Raw genomic sequence first — 20,494 nt, forward strand, 5'->3', positions numbered from 1 at the left:
GTATCTTCGACCTTCCTGGCCCAAGTAAAAGGCGGTCTTTGGAGCATAATCCGGCCGATTTAACTACGAGATTTTTCTTTACCTTTTTTTTTGTTTGATGAATTTTTTGGGTTATTTGGTCGCGATTTAATTATGAGTTGAATAATTACTTTTTAGTTTTTTCTTTAGAAAATCTTTTTTCTTTGATTTACTTTTTTTCTACAATATGGATTTTGTAATATATTAATTTTTGTAAGATTACTTTCCTGATGATAAATATTTTTTAATCGTATTAAATGATACTTTAATACAATAAAAAGAATTGATAGGCTTCAAAGAATAAATTAAAGAAAAATGATGTCTATGTGAGCCAAGCACTAGATGTCCGCAAACTGTGTATTTTGTATTAAATAATAAATATTTTGCACGCGGAACATCTAGTGTTTGGCTCGCATAGACATCATTTTTCTTTGATAGTAATTGCATATAAAAGATAAATAATAAAAATATTATTTTCATTATAAGAAATTCTTCATATTAATTCTTTCATTTTAAGAAAATATTTTATTTATCCGAAAAATTATAAACATTATGATCTCTTTAACAGTACAATTATATAAATAAAATTTGTGATAAAACTTTTTAATTAATATACTTTAATTTATTTTCAGTGTATGTTCAGATATTATTCTAAAAAAGAGATAATGTTTAAAACGAAGCATTATTATTATATAACATGACATTTACTGCGCACTAATTTTACGATGTAAATTATCAATCATGTGTAGCTAGATAATATTGTGATTAATATGATTCTAGAAAACATGATAAGGCATATTTCACAAGTGCGTCTTTTGTTTGCAGATGGAAATAATATGTAGACACGCATTAAATATGAATACACAATTTTTATTCGTAATATATTATATGTATATATTAGTTATTTCGTATAATATAGATAATGATTGTACTGAACATAAATTATTGTATTATAAAATAAATTTTCAGTTATAATTAAATCATGTAATTGTAATAACTGCAACTGTTGACAAAATTATACAATAATTAAGTATAATTTTCTGTTTGTAAATAAGAGGAAAATAGGTAATATCTGTGTATAGATAATGAAGAATGCATTATGTATTACAGAATGTCTTTATTAAATGTACCTACATATATTATGTACATGTGTCGTATAGCAGCACTTTAGCGTATTTTTCTCACGAAAATTTATATATTCTTAGCTGCACTAAAACTACATTCTCATTACATTATTTTACGATGATGGAACATACATAATTATATACGTACATTAAAATGTATCAAATAAGGCACTATACGGTGAAAACCAAAGTATAATCAATCTCGCAGACGATAATCGTAAGGCAGTTTGCAAGTTAACATTAAATTAATAATCCGGAACATAATATTTCTGCTAGAATGATGTCAAAGCTTGATGAACGCATCGTGTATCGTGTAGTATGATATCTTAAATCTCTATCGTTCTCATTAAACTGACGATCGATTTGTATTTCGCCAAATTAAATCTAGATTCTTTAATCTTAATTCGATGATGGAAAGAAAGAGAAAGAACGGAGGAAAGAAAGAAAGAGCGAATTATGCTTGCTTTTGGTGCCGATTTAACAGTAACAAAACAGTTTCTACGACAAATTCTTTAAGAACAAAAAACTTGGAACACGGGCATTAATAGCATGCAACTTCTCGGGATTTAGAGGTAACAATGGTAACTTAACAATAACGTAATTTTGTATAACAATAACCAGGGATACGTAACAAAGATATTAGATAACAATAACGATTATAGGTACGTCATGGTGGCTGGCCAAGTATTTCTGACAATTAAATATTTGCCATAGAATTTAGCTGCAAGAAGATTAATTGATTACCGTTAAAGAATTTAGAAATGTAAGAAGAATAGAAATAATTTCTTTATTTATGGTTAGAGTATAATTCAGTTGTTTCTATTGATAATATGATTTTGAATATATTTTTTCCACATATTACGAATTATTTTCAAGAAACGTAAATTTGGCGAATTATATGTCTCAAATATAAAACTTGAATTTTCATTTTTACGTTCGAGTTTACATCTATTTTTTGGAACATACTTTTTACCGTGCTTGCGAGAATCGTATTTACATCGAGCAAGTCGTAAGAATAAATTTTCATATATGCCAAATATAAGCGTAAATATTATTAATTGCCCAATTGGAATAAATTTGATTGATCGCCCTGCCGTCACATTGTCAACAATAATAAAGTAATCTGGAAATGTAATGTTTTCGTAATAAAATTTAAATAGCAAATATTAATAAAGATAATAATATTAGGGATCGAACAAATGGGTAAGGTAAACAACGGTATTAATAACGAGCGAGATAAATGTGTGTAAGTAACGATTATACAATAATATGTTTAAGGCAAACAAACTAATAACTTCAACTGACAAAATTTAACGCAAAATACAGAACATGTTTCAACTTGTATGAACTTTCAACAATGATAACACGGGGTGATGTGTATCATCAGAATTTATAAGGATTTTGGAATGTAACAGAATTTCTATGAATTATGGAATATAACAGAGCATATAAAAAGTAATACGATTTTTTGAATATAGATTTAGAAACTAATAACTTTTTGAGAGGCACATTTGTCAAATTGAGGTAACATTATGACATGTAAGATTTTTCTCTTTTTCTTGAAGTATCTTGATTCAAAATTTTTTGAAATATATTTACACAACTATCATTTTAAGATTTCAGAAATACAGCGAATATATTGTATTAAAAATCAAATAGAATTTTTAATGTCTGTTCGAAATTTGCTATAGTAACTGAAAGGATAGATCAAATATTTTTGAAAGTATGAAATAGAAGATTTCCGAGTACAAATATTCGACAGGAGTTTTATGGATGCAATAACGATGATCTACAACACGAACAAAGTATCAACAGTACAATCAACAAAGGATTAACAGTGTTAAAGATAACTTTTGAACAAAAATGGGAATATTCGAGGGCTTGGAAACGGGGAAACATGCGATAAAATAACAAGAGTTAAACAGGTTTTAAAAGGAAATGGGATGTAACATCTGATAATGTATTAACAGCAACAACGTGCCAAACAGAAATTCAACGTGAACAATGGGAGAATCTTGGGGAGGAGTACTATGTCGGGTGGCCAAAAACATAAAATTTGACACAAACGTAAACAACAGAAACAATAACATTCAGATAAGCAACATACGAGAAGCATTCAAAAGCAGCATAATACGTTTGCGCGTTGTATCTGAACAATTCTCTTTCGTGAAATGTTTTGAATCTCCTTTCTTTACGAAATGTACCTTAAACGCCTTCGTTCGGATCGTATTATTCCAGATAGAATTTAATTTCAATCGTTACTACAGGCAAAGTACAAATCATTCATAACTTTTTACATCGAGTCCATTGATCTTTTATCTGGGTAATTAACATAAACAATTTGTTTCTGTAAAAATGTGTGTATGTGTTTACCCTAGACCTTAAAACTACATCCTAAAGATATCCAATTCTATAAAGAAAACTATTAATGTTAAATTATGTCGCTTAACTCGAATGTATAATAATGTGACTATGTTTAGAGTTGAAAAAATTTCTGTTTACTATGTGTTTGGATAGATGTTTATGGATTAATATATGGATCAATCTAAACTAATTAACTAATCGTTTCATAAAAATTAACGGTCTTAAATAATCTGTCTACGAGATGAAGCTATCAATTCTAAATTGATAATATTTATCGTATAACTTTCAGGCGATTAAAAGCTTTCAGCGATATAAAGCTTGACAGTAAATTAACGAAAAATTCATGTAGTAATTATAGTATTTCATGAAAATAAAAAGAGGTATGCGATAAATTAGAGCAATTATTGTTAACTTACAGCATTGAAATATTATTAATTTACAATTGACAGACGACATTTCACAACACTAAATATTAGTATCCACGACTTGTTCTTATTACTATTCACAGGGATATTATTCATTTATCTGTGGAACATTTTTGTCTTAACTGAGCGTGCTAGTGATAAAATTAAAAATTAAATTTAAACGCGAAATATCTACGATACGATTGTGCATTAATTAAATTAGATATATATATATGTGTTAAGTAATTAAAAAATATTCACATTCTACATCGGATATGTCTGTCGGAAAAATAGTCAAAATATGAATTTTAAGTTTTCTCTTCTTGACTTATGTATTTTGTTAAACCACTGAATAGTTGAAACTGAGTAGCAGAATTTGAATGACAAAATACGTAGACCCTAAAAGGAACTTGTTGATCTCGCAAAACGGCGATTACGTTATTTACGTATCGTAATTCGCGATGCTTATCAACATATTTTGCAAAATCAACATTTCTTCACATCCTTTCAGCATCTTCGTATAGCTGTCGAAATTAAATCTTTCATTTTTTTGTAACAATAAAACATAAATACTTATCTCAATTGCTTTGAAATTACTTTTGTATTCAGTCATTTAATTATTTTTGAGGCATATTGTCGACTTTTAATTTATTATTTTGTGTAGAACGTATCGAGCTTTATATTTTCATACTTATTTCTTTCTTTTTTTTTTTGAGGTTTTTTATGTTCTTCTTTTTATGAATAAAAAAATTAATGAAAATAAAAGAAACAAAAAAAAATTAGAACTGAAAACAGAATGAATAACTGATCAATCTGTGAAATCATCGGAATATAAAGAATGTGTTGAATTCAACAAAAATTAAACATGTGACAATGAATGATATAAAATTCACAAAGCGCAGCTAAGAATCTAAAGTTATAACATATTTATTTCGGATGAGTCTTGAATATAATATTTGGATGTTTAAAAGTTTACCATTCTTACGATCAGAAAGTTTGTATCAAGAGTATCAATTCGTTATTCATAATTATTGACATAATAAATAGTTTTTTTCCAGTTTTATTTGGTTCACATATTTTTTATTGAGATCGATGTTTCTAGTCGTAAAAATGTCAGAATTTTTCTCTCCATTTTTATTACAATTCAAGTTACAATTTCTGTTATAATCAAATCTGTATCTCTTGAAATACGCGAGCCCTTGTGCTAACGTAAGACGCAAAGGAAAATGAAATATATATTTTATATACATACATCTCAGAAATTCATGTAGAGAAAGCGCGCTTTGTGCTTCGATATTAACGACGATTTCACGAGATATGTAAAACAAAATTGAACGAAATAAAAATAACGGACAAATTAAAAAAGAAAATAAATAAAAATAAATAAACTAAGTCTACGAGAATTTTATATATAACTAAGTAAGGTTTTAAATGTCCAAATGCAGAACTATGACGATCTATTTTTACCGTATATCAAATAGTTTCCGCTTTAAGTTAATATTCACGAAGTTTCGATCGATATCGTTAGTGACTTAAAGTATAATCTAGGATAAAATTGTACGATTAGAACAAGGGATAGTACCTTTGCTGATGGTCCCACGACGTTCCGCGACGTCCGCGTTGTTTGTTGACCCAAACGACTGTGTCCCATGTTGTTCCGCTATGATTTGGTGCTCGCGATTATCCGTGTATGTCCAAGAGTTGTCGTCCGAGGGTAGGTCCTCCGATGAATTTCCATGAAACATAATTAGTCCTTTGCTCGTCTTGATTCCTCGAGCTCTTCTTGCTTGACAGGAGAAAAATAAAACATCGTTGTCGATTAGTTAGGTTCTGTTTAAGCTTGTCGAGGTTTCTTGCACAGTCGGAAAAGTCCGCGACAGCGATTTTTGTCCTGAGATTTGCATCGAGTCGGAATGCTTTTCGATGTAAAATTCTATTCTTTTAAAATTCTATTCTCATCCAGATTCGAATCTTCGTGCGATTCGTGTCGAATTTGTGGCCGAGTGCAGAGTTTATTGGAGTAATGGAGAATAAATGATTCTCTCCGAGTTTGCTTTGCTCCGAGTAAATGGTTCTCGCCATTCTTGTTTTCTGGCGGTATTTTGCGGTTGTTTCGTGCTCTTGAAGTAGTTTTTGCTCGTCGGACGTAATTTTTCAGATGAAACAAGTTGATTTACGCCGCTACAGAGCCGCGTGCGAAAGTTCGTTTTTTTTTTTTTTGTGAAAGTTTATTCGCAGGTTTTGCTGATAATTTCTGGTTGTTTTCAGAGTATCCTTGGATTGGACCAACAAGGACTCCGCGTGTACTGTTTTGCATAGCGTCATTCGCAAACGAACGTTATATAAATTAGCTCGATTGTTGATCCAATTGATTTTGGGGTTCGATATAAATTGTTTCGATTAATGATCGATTTCGATTGATTTGGGGATAACATCTGCTTTGAATGTCAATCTTTCCGCCCACTTCCCTGTGGATTTTGCTTGCGAAATTTGCGCAGGTCGTCTTTTGAGATCGTCTGTTTTTGGAGCGCTGCTGTTTGCTCTCTCTTTTTCTCTTTCTGCTAATCATTAATCGATCGAGAAGTTGTAGGTCAGGTATTTGACGGTGCGCTAACTCGTCGATCCGAAATAACTTACGAATTTCGATCGAGAGCCTCTATTCTTCGTCGCCAGGTTGAGTTCTGGAAGATCGCTTTTTCTCAGATCGGCGCAGCACTGTTTTGGCCGCACGATGTAATTTACGTCATGATTACCGATTTTGCGATTTGGCGCTTTTGATCTGCTCTGAAGCCATAATTTGCATGCCGTTGATTGACATGCGCGTTAATCGATCGTCTCCTGTTTGAACCGTGAAATGATCAAAAATGGTCTTGCGGAACTGTTTCACGTAAAATTGTCGGGAAGAGTTAGTGAGAAAATAAATCGATAAATCGTACGTGAACTTGGTATCACGTTGTATCTCTTTGGTGGTGGCGCAGCGCGTGGAGAACGTAGGGAAGTGTAACGAGAAGTGTTTTTCTTTTTCCTCGCGGTACGATCCGCGGTAATGCCTCCTGTAAATCGTATACATACGAAAAAAAGATCGCGCGTCCTGCTGCGACCGTTTGGTAAATGCTCTGCGAAATTATAATCGTGAGGTGTGCGAGACTTTGCGCCTGTGGCGGCGTATAGACCGAAGGGTTGCCTGGTTGAGGTCGGAGGAACGATTCCGTCCATGCCGTGAGCCTTTTGTGAGGAGAGACGTTTTGTCCTTTCCAATCCAATTTTGAGCGAGGCAGAGTCTGGACTCTCGCAATTTCTTTTCTTTTTTTCGCGCTGCGAAACAACGCGGAGCACGCTAATTATGTGCGCGTGCGTGTTACGAGTGTGTGCTTTTTTTCGTTCCTGAAGTGAAACTGTGCGTTCCTGAAGTGCGTCGCGTGATGCACGCGCTGTGTGACATTTCCGTAAATTTCTGAGATATTATTGATTTCAGAGAAATTTTCGTCGATAGTGTTACTATCATTAGTATTAGTATTGGCTGTGAGGGTGAAAGTAACGTCGGCGTTGGATTTTTTTTGAAGTAATAATAATAGTGATAGTAAATGTGTGACGTTTCCAGGTGTGTTTGCTGTTTTTGACGATGCTCCAAGTGTTGCGTTGAAAGTGTTCGATTTTGTTGCTTTTGCTCTTCGGTCCGGCGAGAACGGCAGGTGCAGCCACCCGCCAGTCAGGAGATTCCTGAGTTTCCGAAAATTTCGCGTTGGAGATCGAATGATTGACGATTGTGCGCCGTCTGGCGTGTGGCGTAGACGTTGTCGAGACGGAAGATGGTTGGTCCAACGAAAATAAAAATTGCCTGGTTTGGTTTCTCAAGATCGAATGCCGGAAGGTTCGTTCGATGCTAGAACTCGCGGAGTTTTGTGTACGCATCCCTCGAGGATGTCTCGTTCGAAGGCGCTTTCGAGTGTGCAAGATAAATCATTAATATCCTCAGGCTCGCCGGGTAGACACGTGAGAGCCTGTTTTCCCCTCTTGTGTGCGAAATGTGTGAATGCGATAACTTGAAACGAATGATGCGCGATAGTTGGCGATAAATTCAACAAATCCCGTAGTTGCAATAAATATAATAGATAGCCTAGTGAATTGAAGAATTGTTGCGATCGTCGCTCTTGATCTCTGATGATCTCCCCCGATCATCGAGGAACGAGATCGCGCCGGATAGCTGGCTTCCTTATCCATTTCGGTTACTCGTTTTGGCTCCTCGCCGGATAGCTGGCTTCCGCCTGACATCGGTTACCGGCTGCACCCGCTGATGTTGATCCTCCCGTGCCGTCCCGTCGACTGGTTGATGCCATGATTGATGCCCTGATTGCCCTTGATTGTTGCTGCCTCGTTTTCCCGGGCCGTCCGAGTGGTGAGACCTGGAAGGGTGTGAGCGTTAGCTACGAAAAAAACACACAAGGGCCGGTTGTTCACGTTTTCTCCGTGCGTTGAAACTCTAATCTAACCGATTTCTACCAAATGCTCTTTAGTGTCGCTAAACAAAGTGGTCCCTTTGAGATTTCGGATAGTACTAGCTAGTGCAGGTTCGAAAAATGTGCGTGCAGTCGCCAAGCGTCGTCTTTGAAGATAGACACCGAAAAATAGACATTTCTTCACTATTTGTTGCTGTTCCGATCTTTTCAGAATTCGCGAACGCCTTGTACGTCTTTTGGCCTATCAACGAGTTTCCATGCGCGAGGAATTTCGATCAATTTTAATCAGTACAGGCGTATTCTTGATGAGATTGCAGTAAATGATGAATGATCCGATGATATTTTTAGACTTACATCCGTTCATTCTTTGTAACATGTAAACGATTTGCATTTTGTTCGGAAAATACTTTATCAAGCGACGCTTAACTTCATGATGAATTTATATCGTGTTCGGAAAATTTAGCTGTGTTAAAAAAAAAGTGTTGATATAAAAAATTTACAATGTAAAATGTCGGAAAATCAATTTTTTTCTTTGAAATTTTGAATCAGATTGAGAATCAACATTTAACGGATATCTGGCAAATATCGTTTTTAATAATTTTATCTTCAGTTTTTGTCAATTTCATCTTCAGTTTTGTTGTAACGCAATATTCCATTTAATTTTCCTTTTTCGTGAACAGTTAGTAATTTAGTTTTGTACGTACTTTGATTTTATGCACTAAATTTTATTACTGTTTTTGATCGTTACTGAGAAAAATGTATGTAATGTAACAATGATAAAGTTATTCCAGTTTCAAGAGAAAAGCTGTTTTTCTAGCACATTTTATTTTTACGTTCGTCTTTATAAATAGCTTTTAGATGTAAAACTTTTTTTTGAATTCTGCATCGAAATGACGGACAAGTTTTTCGGATTTTGTACTCATCAAGTGAATTACTGCTCGTGTTTTTTGGGCGAAATGGGCTTTGGAAATCTGTCTGTGTGTACTCAATTTCTTAGAGCAATTCGATCATTCGTCTAATAGATATCGATCACCCCAAATAATGATATTATACAATCACTGTCGTTAAATCTTGAATCAGTTTGTTTCGATTTTCATATGAATGTAATCGAGTGTTTCCAAATAAATCTTATTTTTATCTCGGTCAATGTTAAATATTCTTTTCGGTCATTATTTTATCTTTTGTTTGAGAGAGACTTATTCTGACCTTTTTTAAAAAGACTCATGTCATATAAATAGCCAAGAAACAAGATTTAAAGGTCAAGGCAAAAAGTCTGAAAAATATTTTTGAAAATTAAACGACGGATTTATCATCAAAGAGTATCTGTTCTTATAAGCTACACTTTTTTCCTCTTCCTACGTTGGAGACGATAATCGTGGAAGGACTTTGACTTGACATCTTGGTGCGAAGATTTGGAAGTTGCCAGAGAGAATATTTTGCAATAATATGATCACAAATAAATCAATACATCTCGATACGGTGAACCGAAATTGAAATAATTTTGAGGAATGATCCTGGAAAAATTCTACAAGCACCAGATTCACGTTTTTTTCTATTTTCCTTTTTTCCAGAAATAGTACGAGATGTTGTAAAGCACAAGCTGTTTATTCTGTAATATAATTTTGCGTGATGATTGTAACGTGTAATATAATTTGCAAGAAGTCTTTCGGACGCTCGTGCGGCTCTCATGAAATCTCAAAGTTTTTTTTGCATCAATACTGCTTACCACGATTATACGAAATATATAACAATACGCACTATTGGGAGCAGCTGGTAGTAGCCTGCGATCTTGAATAAAACGCGTGATTTCGTTAGTGATTCGTCGACAATATGTCAATTATCCTCGCGTTTCGGAGGGATGACGGAGGGAGGATGGAGAGAGGCAGCGTGGAAAGTGTAGCTGAGAGGAACAGAGCAGAAGCGAGAATCAAAGACCTCGACGGTTCCCTGTGTGTACAACCGGAACAACCAGCCCCGGAAAGACCGGAGAGCACAAAAAGAGGGCGAAGCGTGAATCGTGGAAGAGAAGCGTGGCCGCAAGAGAAGAAGACAAAGAAGTCGTGCTGTTGTACTGCTGATGCAAAGATGCTGGACCGTGGGACTTGTTAGGCATTATGAGTTAGTTAGCCCCCTTTGGAGGTTTTCTCTCTCTTCCCTGGGAACGCGGGTAAATCACGAAACGCGAAGGGGAACGGGAGCAAAGTGACGAAATACCTTTGTACGGATGTTAGAAGGGCCGGGTACGCCGAGCGTATGAGGGACTCTTAAAACAGAACTTATTTTTTTTTTGTGGCTTGTTAGATTCTTGAAGGCCGCGCGACAATGCCAAAGCCGTGGCTCTTTGTTACGCGAGTCCGGCCTGCTTCGCGTTTTGATGTCCGGAATCTTTTCTTCCGCTAACGATCGCGTGGTGTTCTCGTTGGCGTTTGACGTTCGTTCAGATCGTTAGAGTGGTCTTGAGCGGGTTTCGACGACTGATCTTTGTCGACCTGTTACGCTGATTATATTCTTGAGCAATGAATTTATAGCTCGTTACGTTAACTTTGATGGTCGGTTTCACAGATTATTCGGGCTCGCGTGAAACTGATGATGAAGCAGTAATCGAGTAATTCTATTTATTTCACTTAAAAATCATCTTTCCTTGATCGATCACGATTTCCATAATTGTGACACGTCTTTCTTATAATTTGCTGTCGAGATTTTGCAATTTTGCAATTGAAGAAAACCGGCAATAGTTCAATAATTAGTTTCGTGAGATTATTTTTTTTATATTGGTCGCGATAATTAAATTGATAATTTTCTATGTATATATTATATCTTCTTTCGGAAACAAAACGGTTCGCCCAGTCGTTTTACGAATTTTGAAAAAGCACGGCAATCCAAAGATATTTTGTATTCGTCTGAAGCAATTAGAATTAGTTTTGAACCATTCAGGAATTCTCACTTGGGTATTATTGAAATAATTAACAACGGAGAGAATCTTTTCTTTTTGTAGCATAAAATAAAAAAAAACATTCAATCATCTCTGTTTGTTTCTATTGTTATAATTACTGCTATAATTTCTGATATTTAAAAAAATGCTATTTTACATATGATTTTAAATTTAAACTTCGCTTTAATTCGAGAATGTTCTTCAGTCTTTATATCTTCTCTATGTTTTCTCTATATTTTCTTCACGTTCTAATGAAATTTCTTTATATTTTTTACACATCTCAAATCAATTCAAAGGTACTGTTGTATCCAAAAATTCGACAGATATCTTTTCTTTTAAAACATGTTTTGTTTATATTCTTTACACATCTTAAATCAATTCAAAGGTACTGTTGTATCCAAAAATTCAACAGATATCTTTTCTTTTGAAACATGCTATAAAGCATCCATTATAAGAGCCGATAAATTCTTCTATTTTTTCGTTGAAACAATGGGAATTATTTTCAAAATGGTATAATGCTAGCGATTGATTTTAAAAGGCCAGAAGTATCATTTATAAGCCAAAACGTAACCATTATTTCACTTATTAAATTAATATCATTGTTCTATTGCAAGTTCACTTTTCATTTTATTACGTGATCTTAATTTTATTATTCGGGGTGTTATTAACACAAATTAATATAAAACTTGGCGAGATATAGCGTATACCAAAAAAATCTGTTATGCTGATTTGACAACGTTAAATAAATTTGAATGACTTATTCAAATAGGGTCTATAAAAATGCTTTAATTCTATTTGAAGAAACCAATTTTATATGCGCGCACGTTTTTTTCCATAATGTAACCGATTTCAGAAAAGTATCGTAATACAAAACTAGAGAAAGTAACACGTATGTTACTTTCACGTGACACAATTGGGTTGTATTATTGAACACAATGGAGTTGTATTATTAAAATACGGTGAATTTTTTTAAGACCGAAGCAGAGTAAATTTTGTGATCATTATATAGGGACGAATCTATATTTTTGTCATATATTCTCATCGGTTGTAAGCAAATCCAATTATAGATGCGAGGATCAAATAGATCAAATGGAAAGTGATACTTTGTGTGTCGCAATTTATGTGTGCACCTTATATTTTCAGTAATGTAAATTCCTTTGGATATGGAAGTGCATTTAAAGGAGCAATTCTTTCGTATCAATGTATTCGGTGACCGAATCAATGCAGTGTTAGACTGGTTACGTATGCCGATATCGATCGACATGCTCTTTGCTTCCGGCGTTTAAATACAAGGGGAGCAGAAAACTGATCCCCTTCGCACTGATCGAATATGCGAACAGGTGAAACAACTGCCCGAACAGCATAATTTCTTTCGTGATGAATGTTTTTACTTTCAGTTGCAAGACATATAATTTTTAACGTTGCCAATATTGTCAGTTGTTCTTAATTTTGTTACAAAAATTATATAACTTTAAAGGCTATAATTGTTAATTTTTGTTGTATCTGTCAAATGTTATTTTTTACTAATTTTATTCGACCGATTTGGATATTCTTGGGTATTTTATTTGAAATATAGAATAGTTTTTTTTAAATATAGATTTTTTGGAATATCAAAAATATAATTTAGATTTTCTCAATAATGCTGCTGAAAAGGCTCTCTTTGAAATTTGTACAACATATACTATTTTTGATGAATGGTCCATTGTTTCAGAATAATATGATATAGAATTATATTTTGAATTGAATGAGCTAAATACAAATAACAGATTAATAGTTGATATCTAATTTCTATAGATTTAATAAAAACTTTTTATTTGCCAGATAACTTAAAATAGAGATACGCTATTAACGTGCTAAATATTTAAAATTGGGTTTTCATTTTGTAATAAAAATTTTTCGGTTAGTCTTATTGCTTGTGATAAAAAATTGTATAGATATCAGTTTCATTAATTGCATTTTTTCTTTTGGAAAATTATTTTTATCATTAAAGATCACGACAGGTATTATAAAATTTATTCGGAATGGATTCTGAATAATTTCATAATACCTGTCCTGATTTTTAACAATATATTAATGAAATTATTTTATTATTTTCTAGATTTCTATTGTATTTTAAGGAAACCAAAATAATTCAGATCGAAATCCATTCCAAATGATTCCATAATATGTACCTGGGGATGAATCATGTAATTTTTTCCTTAAAGCAAAAAACGTGAAAAGTGAGAATTTTTTATATATATGTATGTATATTTTCTGTTTAAAGAAAAACTTACATGATTCATATCCAGATTAGAATACTCGCTAAATGCAATAATGAAATGAACCATAAAATTTTTGCAGCATGTTAAAAATAAAATTTTATTTATTGTAAATTTTGCTTATATTACATATTGAAAACTTGAATACAAAGATATTTAAGAATGCCTGTTATACAATTTAACAATTTCTCAGATGCAATTACTTTATGAATTAAATAAAGATTCAGATATACTTGTTTTTTTTCTGCCGTACAAATGAATAATCAGTTCAATATGTTATTTCTTTTTAGATTATGATCAAAAACTTTTTCTTTTATTTACTATTACCAAAAAACTTTATTATAAATACTTTGTCTGGTTTTCTATCTTGCTTCTATTTAATTCTGTATTTCAATATATTTCGTTTGCAATTATTTTCAGGATACTATTATAATCAAAATCGTGTTCCATTTATCAAAGTTTTGTATATTATCAAGAATGGCAATTTCTATTTCAAAAAAATCTAATACATGCATATTGTGCCGAAATATGTAATGCTCGAAATTTAACTAACCTTTGTTAATTATTCTTTCAAACTACAGCGATAAATTGAAGATTCTGATTTCTGGCTTTTATTTAGGGAGGAGAGGGAGGGATCTACTATTTTATCCTTTATTTATCCAGATAATATGATTTATGGTCCGTGAAAAGATCTTTTTTTATATCGCATTTCAAACATCTTTCGGAATGTGTTTTATTTCATGAAACTTATATTTTGAAAAGCGTCTCATTTTTTGGAAATTGGAACCATGCAACGTTAATTAAATTTGTTTTGACATACAATATCAATTATCTGAATATACCTGAGATTGATTATGCAAAATGAGCATGCCGTCGATAACAGCAAAGAAAATCATATGTATTCATGTAGATAATGACATGTTTATATCATATTATATTGTTATCGGAATTTGGAAATAAACTTTTGTTGAGTTACTGTTAACCAAAAATAGAATTTTTGTAAAAATTTTGCAAAAATGATCGAATAACTAATTTCTTACAGAATATCGAAATGACAAGTAAAAATTCTGTTAAAACAAATTTTATTACAAATCATGATTATTAGACAATTTTTGTATTTCAAAGGCATCAATTTTATCAAATTAGTATATTATTGTTCAAATTGTTCACGTAAATTTATTACTTTATTCTATTTTTCTATATGTACACATTCTCTTTTCTATAATTCTGTTTTCTAAAGTACCCACTACATTGATTCATTAGAAATTTGTTAATAGCAACAAATTTAAACAACTTCAAATCTTAGCAATTAATAAAATTCATATTAATCATAAAGCTGTTGTGTGAGTGTAATATTTTCATAACAAACGAAATTTTCTTTAAAATTTAAGCTTAAATATTCTCAGCTTGAGATTGAACGGCAATTTCAACGGGACGATGAGTTGACAAAATAAAAAAAAAAGTTTTTGCGTGGATTGCTTCGGAATATTCAATGTCATTGTCATTTTCGATTATGTCGCGTTCGGAACTTGAAAGAAAATTTTCACCTGCTTGGATCTGCACATTTTTGATCGAAATTTAAGCCCGCTATTATGTTACGAAGTTACATCACAAAGATTTCGGTAAAATACACCTTTCGTATAAAGACTTTCACGCTCTCCGTTACTTTGCGATGCGGTGTATCGACAGTTTCTGACGGGACGTATGCTTGACAGAATGTAAAGGTGTCTACGCATGCAGATTTATTGCGGGTTTAATAAGCAGCGTGAAATGAAAGAGTAGATCAGAGATTGAGTTGGTACAGAAACAGCAGCTTGAAACGGAGAGTTTTAATGTGCACACATGATGTGTTAATTTAATTGCATGCATTTTAGTTTACAGAAAACTAATTACTGATGGATCTGTACATCTAATTGTTAATCTATGATCATCTGTGAAAATTGTATGCTTACGAGCGCTCTTTGAACACTCGTAAATGCACACGGTCAGCAACTAAAAACGTTCTAAAAATCTACAGGTGACAGGGTGAGAAGCTGAGAGTGTGACCGTGATATCACTACTCGCAATCTCGAAACGAAGATTATCCAAATGATTTTAGTATCACGGCGAGTTGCAAATTGTACTCGAACGATACCGGCAAATTTGGATCAATCTGCAGTTGTCAACTTAATTATTCATATAAAGATTTCACGAAACGCTTTCTTGTAAGGAGTCATTCTGCTGTATTGGCAATATAATGTAATCGGTAAAGATCTCAACGGACGCGTGTGAGTAGTGATAACGCCGTTAACACGAGAAGCAGTTTGAAGAGAGCGATCTACTTTTAGACGAGTACAAATTTCGAAGGTAATCACTATTACACACAGAGAGCAATTTGATCAGACGTAAAAGAGATGATACAAAAGCGAAACTTTCGAACACAACGGCGAAAGGGGAGATAAGACGAGCAAATTTCAAGTCACATTTTGGGGTGGGATATTAGTGCCTGGATAGAGTAGGTCCGAATGATTAATACGCGCGTAACTCGGAATTTCGATCGTAGATTCACGCTATTCTGTCTCGCGAATTATCTCAAGATACCTCCGTCGCGATTAACTTCACTTTAAGTCTCTCTTCGCACGTTGTTTGGCAATTTATTGTTCTCGTTTTCAGCAATTTAATCATTTTCTACCTGCCCGAAAATTTTCACCGGTATAGAGTACTACCTGATAAAATCAGAACACCATGAAAAGAAGAATAACCTCTCTGTTCGTTGTATCACGCGTGAATCTAACATGCGATAATTAATCGCGCGGTTGGTTGAATAAACGTGTATCATGCTTTTCAACTCGAATTCAATTTACTTTGAATCTCTCATATAAATTTCTGAAACGTCAGCGATTCCAATCGCTTCTGGTGTTCATATTTCACGATGAGTCATACTAAATCGACTATCTCATTCGCGAAAAATTAAGCGAATCGAAAAATTTGAACTTTAAAAATTTCACTTTGAAGACATCGATATGTTTGTCTGCCTAAAAGACACGTGGCAAATTTCTACAACAACATTTTCTATAATAATTGCCTGCAAACATATTTCTATCAGAGCGAATGTTAATAGAACGTATTTAGCTTTTTTAAATGCAAAGTATGACTCGTCCAGTTTTTCGCGTGTGACAGTCGATTTGTTATTTGGGAAGAAGTGCAAATTTTCGGTTTCACGAGGCAGAACGTCGAAGATCCGCGAAGGCCGAAAACCAGATTTTAGATGACTTTTAGCGTAGTCTATCGAAGCACCAAGATCACGTGCTAGCCAGGACAAAAACCCGAAACTATACTCACCATCGTGGGTGGTAGACGCTCCGATCGGATCTGCGACAGAAAAGTGATGGCGACCGCCGTTAGATGACTGCAGTTTACTTCCTCTTCTCTCTTCTTTTCTTCAATCCCTCCGGATCCTCCTCGACCGTGACCGGGATGGTCGATCGGTCGAAGAAGCTGAGACTTCCTCTCTGCACCGTTGACCGTGATGCTCTGAGGTCATTGCAGTCCGGGCGGGCCCTTATATACTCACTAGGCCCTTCCTTCGTTGCACGTGATGGTTGATGGGGGCCTTTTAGGGGAGGCTCCTGGGAAAACGGCTTTGCGCAACGTTTCTTTTCAGATCCTTCCCTTCTCTGTCATCTTTTCCCCTCGACGATGGGGAAAAGAGATCACGAGACGAGACGAGGAGAACACGTTCGCTCCTTACCTGTTTCTGCACGTAACGTGCGCAACGTGTTAGTTTCCTCTCCCCGATATTCTCCACCGAGGGGTCCTAGTCGCCCCCTGAAAATCTCGAAGGGGTCGGAAGGCCCAGGTGCCGGCAGAAAGATAAACCGAGAACTCTCAGAAATTTCTGCCAAATGGGATCTCCTCGCGATGGTAAATTCGGAATACAGTGCGTGAAAAATATTTCCAGGTGTCTAAGAATTGTCTAGAAGTGAGATTTATTTAGTTCGCTTGTCTTGTTAGAATTAAGACTCAGAAAGAACGTAAATAGAATCTCCAAGCGGAACGACATCAATCTCCGGCCTTTAAATCTCATTGTATACATATTTATATATAGAATTAAAGGATATATTCTGAGCGGTACAAAAGAGGTAATATTTTTTTGCAATTAAATAACGCGCTTATAGTACTAAATCTGTATTTATATCTATTCAGGCACAGCATTAATTGATTAAATAATTCTAAATTTCTCTTAAATAATCATAAAGTTAAATTATAAGTCAAACGTTCTCGTATCTTTATTCTATTAGCTGAATTTGCAGATCTTAAATAATTGTATCGATATTAAAGGCATAAATGGAAATACTTTTTTTTTTCTATTTAAAATAACGCATCTTCGGTGCGATTGTTATTCTTTAACCGTTATGCACATCCCGCCCTTTTGCAGGATGACGCAAGAGTTACCGGTTTAACGTTCGTGTGCTACGGCAGCTAAATCGATTTTCTTTTTTACATATCTCAACGATTTCTTTAACCCTTTAATAATAGCTACGGATCCAGTTATGTGAATCTTATCCGTTGACCGTTTCTCGTAGACCTTCTCATCTCTTTTCTCTCCCCTTCTTGAATTTTTCACTAACGGTACGTGCATGTCTGTATGACCGGTATGACTTGTACAATGTACACAAAAAGAAAACAAAATCTTTTTGAGACAGTTTGTGAGATAATTTTATTAAACTTACCTACAAATGTTGTTAAAACTTTCTGATCGGACTGATGTGTCAGTAAATGGCTAATGAGAAAGTAAAGAAATGTTGCTGGATAATTTGCTTGTATTATATCTGTATAAACTAATTTATATCTACATAAGTTTATATCTAAGCTAATTATGATAAGATACTTTGAACCTTTTATCATATATTTATTTTTAATTCTATTTAATTTATTTAATCAATTTTTAATTAATAATATCGCCTTTTTTCTCATTTATTATATGTCTAGCTTATTTTTCCCCGTTAAATTAATCCTTGTTTTTATTCCATAATCTTTCATTAAATTGTACTTTTATATTCTTTAGAGTTTCAATGGCTGTGTTCAAGCTGGCAAAGCAGCTAGTCTACTCACCGAATATGATTGGTTTTATAAAATCCAATCTTTACTTATAAAATCCAATCGCAATCAATTACTCGATGAGCTGGCTAGCAGCTTCGGCCAGTTTTTAAACGTAGCTAATTTTTCTCTAACATACATAAATGGATATAGATATACAATTATATACAAAAATATAGGTGCGTTCGGAGAATTCGCTATTAATGTTATTTTATGTCATTAATTGTATGAATGAACGGTAAAGATGAAATAAGCAAATAGCACTAATAGCATCTTCTCGAATGCAGCTATAATATATACATATAATAATTGAATTACATACAATATATGTAATTTATTTTCTTGTACGGCCCACTACAAATGATTATACATCGTTATATATACATATGTGTATTAAGGGTGTTTCAAAATTTTCGTGCCCGCGACGCGTACAAGGCGTGATACTTTATATTAAAACAAATAATTTTTTCCTTTAACAAAATTGCGTCCAATAATTTTTGCGCTTATTTGTTAACTTCAACTTACTCTCCTGCAAAAACTACTTATTTATTTACAACTGTGTCGGTATTATCTTTTTTGTTTTTATCTTCTTAAATAATATTTGTGTTATCTTCTATAATATCTTATATAAAATAATCTTATATTAAATTAAACATATATTTAAATATCACTTAAGACACGCGAAATGTGTTAAATTTAACACAAATTTTCCATTGGTATACATAAAATAATATTTATATATAATATAACTTATTGAGTGCAGCGATGAACATTAAATTTAATACAGTATATTGTATTTGTATCTGAAAAAAATGATGTTATGTTAATAGCATTATTTTTATTGAAAATAATCTTGTTAATTTATTAACACTATTAATGAAACAAATACGTCATGCTATTGTTTTAATAAAATTTCATTTGTTTCATTAATCTGTTATTAAATATAATTAATAGAGTAATTAAATATAATTAATATTACAATATACACTATATATTATGCATTCGGAGACGTATTAGCAGCGTTATTTATATTATTCTTAATCTTGTTTTATGTTTAATGAATGATAAAAATAAAATCAGACACAAAAATACAAATCTTGCTCTGTCTGGGAAAATATAACCAAGCTGTTGATTTAAAGAGCGACCACCCTCGATCAGGGTGTTGATTTTTAAGAACATAGACACGCGCCACCCGCAGCATGCGATATGCTCCTGATGGAAATTGATTCGTCAACGATTCAAGCAAGATCGACGTGAATCATTCGGAAAGAACAGTTAAATGAATTCTCGTCGACGCGCAACGTTAACTATGCGGGTACCAACCAGTCATTGGGGGAGATTACCGGGATAGATAATTGGTTAATGACTCCCGCTATTTTCAGCACACTCGCTACGATAATATAAGGACGGTGATCAATTAATTTTTACCCTATACCAGAGTTACTTCGCGACAGAATTTTGTCTATCACGAAAGTTTTTACGTGTTGATGTAATGCAATCCATCAGTTTTGTGTATTTGAAAGTAATTGACAGAGATGAGATCTTTAGACAGATTTTAAAATAAACAGTATAGAAAAATATGCTATTTGAAATGAAAAGTAATTTATCCTGTAATTTCTATTTATGATATTAATTTATAATTATTTTGAAAGATAACTGCGTTTTAAAAGAAAACATTTACTTTGTAATGGAGACAATTTGATGTAAAAATCTAAAATTTTGCAATTTTTAGAAAACAAAGTCCTTTTTTCTTAATTTCTTCTTCTAATTTAAATATAATATTTATTTTATGTTCATATTTTTTCTTTCTTATTAAGTAGTTTATTAATTTATATATAATATATATATAATAATTATA

General features: G+C 33.1%; 1 protein-coding gene across 1 annotated transcript; it reads right to left on the minus strand.

The window, feature by feature from the left end:
* Positions 1–6,609: 6,609 nt before the first annotated feature.
* LOC108749822 lies at positions 6,610–18,178 on the minus strand. The gene is made up of 3 exons (XM_018488799.1): positions 18,041–18,178; positions 16,879–17,070; positions 6,610–8,313 (listed from the first exon to the last, which is right to left on the minus strand). Exons 1-3 carry the CDS (start codon positions 18,176–18,178, stop codon positions 8,137–8,139), a joined length of 507 nt encoding a protein of 168 aa, XP_018344301.1. The 3' UTR covers positions 6,610–8,136.
* Between the last annotated feature and the right edge of the window lie 2,316 nt (positions 18,179–20,494).

The sequence above is a fragment of the Trachymyrmex septentrionalis genome, unplaced genomic scaffold (assembly GCF_001594115.1).
Source record: "Trachymyrmex septentrionalis isolate Tsep2-gDNA-1 unplaced genomic scaffold, Tsep1.0 scaffold32, whole genome shotgun sequence".
NCBI classification, from domain to species: domain Eukaryota; kingdom Metazoa; phylum Arthropoda; class Insecta; order Hymenoptera; family Formicidae; genus Trachymyrmex; species Trachymyrmex septentrionalis.